Source organism: Otolemur garnettii, unplaced genomic scaffold, assembly GCF_000181295.1.
Source record: "Otolemur garnettii isolate 467f Iridium unplaced genomic scaffold, OtoGar3 scaffold00233, whole genome shotgun sequence".
In the NCBI taxonomy this organism is placed as follows: Eukaryota; Metazoa; Chordata; class Mammalia; order Primates; family Galagidae; genus Otolemur; species Otolemur garnettii.
In genome coordinates, this window is record NW_003852628.1 from 634,589 (window position 1) to 642,621 (window position 8,033).

Here is an 8,033-nt window from a genome sequence, read left to right on the forward strand (position 1 = left end):
CCCTACAGAACTATAGGATTTCACAGAACTTGGAAATTTCCAAGTTCCAGAAAGTTAGGTTTACAGATTCTCAAAAGCTGAGTCACCATGGAGAGAACCCCATAGGTATATTCTTCTGGTCTCCTTGAGAAGACCTGTTCTTCTAGACTTCACCTTTCTTGGGTATCCTATCTCATTCCCCCCTTTTGAGACTCCAATATATTTTAATTTGGGGTCTCAATATTAGCTTATTTCTGCAGGTGCCAATATTAATTACTTTTTAGCATTGAGTTTTTAGGGACTGTGACTCTTCTTGTCCTTTGCAATTTCATATGTACTTTAGGATCAGCTTTTTCATTTATGAAGAAGAATTGGGATTTTGATAGGGATTGCATTAAATCTGTAGATCGCTTTGGTGAACATTGCCATTTTAGCAATATTAAGTATTCTAATTTGTGAACATAGGATGTCTTTCTGTTTATTTAGGTAGTTTTTCATTTATTTCAACAACTTTTAGTAGTTTTCACTGTACAATCTTGCATCTTTGTGGCTATATTTATTCCTAACCATTTCATTCCTTTAAATAATATTGCCAGGCGTGGTGGCTCATGCCTGTAATCCCATCACTGTGGGAGGCTGAGGAGGGAGACTTACCTGAGTGAGAGTGAGATCCCAACTCCTAAAAGAATGGAAAAACCCAGCTGGGTGCCACGGCAAGTGCCTGTAATCCCAGCAGCTTCTGGAGACTGAGGCAGCAGGATGCCCACAGCCTAAGTCTGAGGTTGCAGTGAGCTATGACGTCATTGCACTCTGCTCAGGGCATAGGGTGGAAGTCTGTCTCAACAACAACAACAAAAAAAGCAAAGAAATAAAAGTAAAAAATAAGCAAGGAAATAAAAAAATTCATCCTATGTTCATGAATTATAAATGGAATTGTCATAATTTTATTTTTGGATTGTTCATTGCTAATTTATAGTAATATAAATGACTTTTGAATGTTGATCTTAGATCTTGTAACTTTGATGAATTTGTTTACATTTTCCTTATATAATATCATGTCATCTCCAAATAGAGATAACTTTACTTCTCTATTCCCAATTTGGATGCCTTTTACATCTTTTTTCTTGTCTAATTACTCTAGCTAGAATTTCTAATACAGTGTTAAATAGAAGAAAATCAAGTATCCTTGTCTTGTTTCTGATCTTGGGGAAAAGTTTTCATTTTTTTCCCCCATTAATTATAATGTTAGTCACAGGGTTTTAATAAAACTCACTTATCAGGTTGAGGAAGTTCTCTTCTATTCCTAGTTTGTTGAATATTTTGATCATAAAAGAGTATAGGATTTTGTTAAGTACTTTTTCTGCACCAGTTGAGATGGTTATGTGGCTTTTTACCCTTCATGTGTTTTTATTTCCTATTAATGTTTTTTCCCTATTACATTGATTGATTTTCATATGTTGAACCGACCTTGCATTCCTGGGATAAATCCCACTTGACTGTGGTGTATAATCCTTTTAATGCTGAGTTTGGTTTGCTAATATTTTGTAGAGGATTTTTGTCCTCCAATTTAACTTTTAAGAGGTGACTGTTAGCTGGGTGTTGTGGCAGGCACCTATACTCCCAGCTACTTGGAAGGCTGAGACAAAAGAATCACTTGAGCCCAGGAGTTTGAGGCTGCTGTAAGCGATGATGCCACAGCACTCTACCAAGGGTGACAGAGTGAGACTCAGTCTCAAACATACAAAAAAAAAGGGACTGAGCAACTTGGTTAGGAAACAGAAGTCAGATACATCTCTGAATCCTAGCCATCACTTATAATAATGGGCATGTTGATGTGCTACCTAAATTTTGGCTTATTCATCTGTAAAATGGGTTCACAAGAGTGTCCATCTCTTGACATCATTGTAAGGATTCTGTGAGAAGATACAAGTCAGGACTTAGCCTAGGGCTGGACAGATTTCCCCTGACACATAGGTAGTGATTCCTGTGCCTGACTGTATACTGTATTTCTCACATATCTTAGTTTACGTGATTATTGCTATATCCCTGTGAAGTATGTACTCTTAGGAACCTCATTTTACACGTGAGAAAACTCAAGCACTAACAGAGACTTCTTCCTTAAGAACACATAGCTAGGAAATGGGAAGCCAGCCTCAATTTCAAGCTGACTGACCTTGGAGCCTCCCACCGAGGCACTCAAGAAACCCCTCCAACATTATTATATGGCTTTTTCAACCATGTTGCAAAGTTGAAAGACTTGTACAGTCACCAGTTACCTGTACACCCATCACTCACATCCCACAATTAACATTTGCCTGTGCTTACTTAATCACATATCTATCCATCTTATTTTGGGAGGGGATGCATTTCAAATTTGCAGACATTAGACTCCTGCCCCCTAAATACTTCAGCATGTATACCATTAAGTAGAGTTTATATTTGTTTCCAGATCTTTTTTTTTTTTTTTTGAGACAGAGTCTCACTTTGTCACCATAGGTAGAATGCCGTGGTGTCACATAGCTCATAGCAACCTCAAACTCTTAGGCTTAAGCATTTCTCTTGCCTCAGCCTCCCAAGCAGCTGGGACTATGGGCGCCCACCACAATGCCCGGCTATTTTTGTTGTTGTCATTGTTGCTCTAGCTGGCCTGGGCTGGGTTCAAACCTGCCAGTCTTGGTGCATGTGACTGGCGCCCTACCCACTGAGCTACAGGCGCCACCCAGATCTTTTTCTTTTAAAAGGAAATACATGTTTGTCTTAGTTCAGGCTGCTCTAACAAATACCATAGACTGGCTAGCTTAGGTGACAATCATTTCTTTCTCACAATTCCAGAGAGTAGGAGCCTGAGATCAAGGTGCCAGCATGAGGGTTCTGTCCTCCTGCTTTGTGGACAGGTGCCTTCTTGCTGTGTCCTCATGTGAGGGGAAAGGGACATGCCTCATGTCTTTTTCCTTTTATATGGGCATTAATCCCACCATGAGGACCCCTACCTCATGACGTATCATAAGGCCTCCCTCCTAATCCTGTCGTGTTGTGGATTCAACATGGGAATGGGAGGGAGGACAGGAACATCAGTCCACAGCAATGCTGTGCACTGCCTTCAGTGTAAATTTAGTAAACTTTGACAATACCTATGTAACCAAACCCTTGTCAACCACACATATCCCCTTATGCCCCTTTCCAGTAATGCTGTGCTGCCCCCCCCCACTTCACACCCAGAAGTGACCGTTGGTCTTTTATCATAGATTAATTTCCCTCTTCTAGAATTTCAGGTAAGTGAGCTGTACAGCGGGAACTCATTGGCTTCTGGCTTTTTTTTTTTTGCAGTTTAGGCCAGGGTCAGGTTTGAGCCTGCCAACCCTGGTATATGGGGCCAAAGCCCTATTCTTTGAGCCACAGGTGCCATTAGGCTTTTAGCTTCTTTGACTTGTGACTTGTAGACCTTCCTAGAGCACTGAAGCCCAAAGAGAAGTGAAGGGACTCCTCTAGGGTCACCCAGTACGTCCCATCAGCACAGTCTCTGACCCATCCCTCAACCTCTCCCCACAGGGCGAGAGGCTGAGCCATGCTGTGGGCTGTGCTTTTGCCGCCTGCCTGGAGCGAAAACAGCGTCGGGAGAAGGAATGTGGGGTCACGGCTGCCTTTGATGCCAGCCGTACCAGCTTCGCCCGGGAAGGCTCCTTCCGCCTGTCCGGGGGTGGGCGGCCCTCTGAGAGAGAGGCTTCAGACAAGAAGAAAGGTGAGTGCTGCCCCAGGGGGCTGGCTGGGTATGGAGTGGGTAAAGGTGGGGCCAAGGGACCAAGTTTGGGGGGAGATCTGCAGTGGTCCAGGGACTCTGTGGTTTACAAAGCAGGGTAGTAACCTCAAAGTTTGGTTGCAGAGTACCCATCAATTTAAGGAGTTCTTTGGGAAGTATGCTGTAGGCCATGAATCAGGCCAAGTTCACCAAGTAGTTTACTGTCTGCCAAGTTGGGGGCTCCCAGGGCTTTTCAAGACCCATGAAGTCAGTTTGCTGGATTATGACTGGTATTTTTTAAAAATGAAATAGAGGAGCCAGGCCGGTGGCTGGTGCCTATAATCCCAACTACTCAGGAAGCTGAGAAACAGGAGCATCACTTGAGGCCAGGAGTTGGAGATCAGCTTGGGCAACGAAGGGAGACTCCCTCTCTACAAAAACATTAAAAATTGGGGGCTCAGCGCCTGTGGTTCAAGTGGCTAAGGCGCCAGCCACATATACCTAAGGTGGCGGGTTCGAATCCCCAGCCCGGACCCGCCAAACAACAATGACGGCTGCAACCAAAAATAGCTGGGCATTGTGGCAGGCGCCTGTGGTCCCAGCTACTTGGGAGGCGGAGGCAGGAGACTCACTTGAGCCCAGGAGTTGGAGGTTGCTGCGACCTGTGATGCCACGGCACTCTACCCAGGGGGACAGCTTGAGGCTCTGTCTCAAAAAAGAAAAAATTGGGAAGCATAAGCCAGGCGCTCTGGTTCATGCCTGTAATCCTAAAACTCTGGGAGGCCAAGGCAGTTGGATCCCTTGAGCTCAGGAATTTAAGACCAGCCTGAGCAAGAGCGAGCCCCCAACTCTGAAAAAAATAGAAAATAGCTGGGTGTTGTGGCAGGAGAAAATCATTTAAGCCCAAGAGTTTGAGGTTGCTGTGAGCTGTGATGCTATGGCACTCTACCAAGGGCAACAAAATGAGACTTTGTCTTTAAAAAAAAAAAATTTTTTTTTTTGTCAAGAGTTTTATCACTGACAGAATCAATTACAGAGTGATGTTGACAAGGAAAATGACAGCGTATATGATGTTTTATTGTTTATAAAGAATATACCATGCTTTTGCTGTTTCCTGGAACTATTCTAATTTCTAGGGACTTTGCATTGCAAAAAGCACTTGACCACTGTGCAGCCAAACACAGGTTCATACAGCAAGGTCTGATGCCCTGAGTATGTGCCCATGCTAGATCACAGTCTAGGGCACTGCGTTTTAACTCCAAGCTCTTTCTAGCATAGGAGTTAGGAAGCAGTGTACTTTCCAAAAGTTGTTTATCATCCATTTGTTGGATTCCAAACCATTTAACATTCACTGTCTAGACTCACCCTCTAATAGGCCATTGGGAGGTAGTGTATGGATGTTTGTTGTTGTTTTTGGTTTTTTGAGACAGACTGTCTCTGTGTTGCCCTAGGTAGAGTCCTAAGTCCGATGGCATCATAGCTCATAGCAACCTCAAACTCCTGGGCTCAAGTGATCCTCTTGCCTCAGTCTCCTGAATAGCTGGGACTACAGGTGCCCACTACAACGCCCAGCTAGTTAAATTTTTAGTAGCAGTGGGGTCTTGCTCTTGCTCAAGCTGGACTTGAACTTCTGAGTAAAAGCAATCCATACACCTCAGTCTCCCAGAGTACTAGGATTACAGGCATGAGCCACTGACCTAGCCAACATAGGGATGTTTATTTCAGATTTCTAGCTGAGAAGCTGGAGCCCCGAGAGGGGTGGGGACTTCCTAAGGTCACATAATGAGATGGGGGCAGAGTTAGTTTCCTGGTCTCAACTCATCCTGGGTTGTTTTTCCACTGCCCCAGGCCAGACCTGGGTGGGTGCCTCATTGCCTCACCCTGGATGATAGAGAAGAGCAGCATTCAAGCTGCAGCTCCTACAGCTGGGGAGAAAGGGTGTAGATTGGTGGGGGGTTGGGAGGCAGGCCCTTTAAGGGCAGAGTCTGAGTGGGGAGGCCAAGTTTCCTCCTAGAGGACAGAGAACACTTCATTGGGGGTAGCCCAGGCTGAGGGGCTAGAACAATCTGGAAAACTTCTTAAAGGATGAATCGTGCCAAGCCAGGTCTAGAATGACTGGTAACAACTGGAGGAAGGGAGAAAGTACCTGAGCTGGGAAAAATGATGAGAGGTAGGGAGATGGAGAAGAGAGCAGAGAGCAAAGAAAGCATGTTTGGGAGAATCAGGCCAGAGGGAGAGATAGGTCAGGGCAGTTGTCTGGGGCACAGACTCAAGAGTCAGCCTGTCACTTGCTAGTTGTGTGACTCGGGCAAATCACTTACTTTTGCTGGGCCTCAGTTTCCCCATCTGCAAAAAGATAAGATCAACCTCATGGGTGGTTGGGTGGATTGAGTTGATACTTGCAAACACTTGGAGCAGGCCTGATCCATTGTTCATGCACCAAGCATTTGTCACATGACCAGAAAGGGGGACAGAAGTGTCAGAAGGAAGAATGGGAGAGCAGAGAGCAAGTAAGATCAGGGGCAGAAAGCTAGGGAGACAGAGGGTCATGTTGGGGGGACAGTTTCCCAAGGGCCTCCTGTGGAAGGTGATCTTGGCTTCAGTGGGAATGAGGGCTCCTTCTGGGTTTTGACTAGCTTGTCGGAGGGCAAGACATATTGTGTGAGAAAGAAGCCTTGGGGAATGATCAAGAGGCCCTGAGTGCCAAGGTGAGACATCTAACCACCTGTCTCCCCTGTGACTCCAGCAGAGGCAGCAGCTGCTCCCACTGCAGCTCCCGGCCCTGCCCAACCTGGGCACGTGTCCCCGACACCAGCCACCACATCTCCTGGTGAGAAGGGTGAGGCGGGCACCCCAGTAGCTGCAGGCACCACTGCAGCTGCCATCCCTCGGCGCCATGCCCCTCTGGAACAGCTGGTTCGCCAGGGCTCTTTCCGTGGGTTCCCAGCGCTCAGCCAGAAGAACTCCCCTTTTAAACGGCAGCTGAGCCTCCGGCTGAATGAGCTGCCATCCACATTGCAGCGGCGCACTGACTTCCAGGTGAAAGGCACAGGTGAGTCCTGGGACCAGTGGAAAAAGGCATCAGATTCAATTAGCACTCTCTGATGTGGGTGTGGGATAGTGGAGAGGTGGGACACACTGTGCTTGATTAGCACTGTCTGCCATGGACAAGGAGAAGGCTGTGGATCGGGGATGGCAGAAAGCATTGCAAGTCATGATCCATTAGCAATGTCTACTGTGGTTAAGGAAAAGGATGGCACACTCTGTGATTGGTTAGCAAAGTCTGCTATTGGCAAAGAAGTCTGCCATGGGCATGAGAAAGAAGAAAAGCAACATAGATGGCCTATCTTGGCTCAGGAGTAGACCGAAGCACCAAGGGTTAATATTTCCTCCAAGTATTAGGCCAGTAGAGCCCCGAGATCTGGCCAGGTGAAGGACACAGGTATACAGCATATTCTTCAGGTTCGGAGGAAAGCATTATCATGGATTAACACGGTTTACCTAAGGCAGGAATAATCAAGAGATGGCATTCATCAGGATCTCCATATAGTTCTGCCATGAGCAAGAAAAGGAGAGGGGTCACATCTCATGATTAATTAGCAAAGTTTTCCGTGGGCAAAAGAAAGAGCAACAGGAGTGTTATGCTTTTTCCCAAAGGGAAGACTCCCAGAATTTGGTCAGTGGAAACGTGAAGCTATGGGCACAAGTACGCATAGAGATCCAGGGGTCAGGAAGCATAGTGGTGGGTCAGTGACTTCGGTTGTGGGCAGACGCAGTACCTATCATACAGAGGAAGGAGATAGCCCGTCTGATTGATTGGCAATGTCTGCCATGGGAGATGTTAGGAGAGAGGTTGTATAACTGTCCTGTTCTGCTTGGAGGGAAGAAAGAATTACAAAGACCTGTCCCTTCCAGCATTTGGCCATGAGATCTGGCCAGGTGAGGGGTAAGGTGAGCGAAGAGCTCAGTGGAGGAAGAAGCACCATGTTTGATTTTGATTACAAATATCTGCACAGGCCAGGGAAAGAAGAGGAGTGGTGTAAGTTACAATCTAAAAGTAACATCTGAGCTAAAAGTTACATCTGAGGCCAAGCAAGGTGGCTCATGCCTATAATCCTAGAACGCTTGGAGGCTGAGTCAAGTGGATTGCCTAAGTTCAGGAGTTTGAGACCAGCCTGAACAAGAGTTAGACCCCATCTCTACTAAAAATAGAAAAACTAGATGGGTGTTGTGGAAGGCGCCTATAGTCCCGGCTACTTGGAGGGCTGAGGCAAGAGGATTGCAGAAGCCCAAAAGTTTTGTTTTGTTTTTTTTTTTG

The 8,033-nt window shown here is 45.9% G+C and overlaps 1 protein-coding gene across 1 annotated transcript in view; it reads left to right on the top strand.

Moving 5' to 3' along the window:
- The window catches only part of NUMBL (NUMB like, endocytic adaptor protein), a 23,616-nt gene that overhangs the window by 10,718 nt on the left and 4,865 nt on the right, over nt 1–8,033 (top strand). Inside the window, exons 7-8 of the mRNA XM_003802100.2 lie at nt 3,529–3,718; nt 6,462–6,767. Of these exons, the coding sequence (XP_003802148.1) occupies nt 3,529–3,718; nt 6,462–6,767 (496 nt within the window). The remainder of the gene's footprint in view (nt 1–3,528; nt 3,719–6,461; nt 6,768–8,033) is intronic.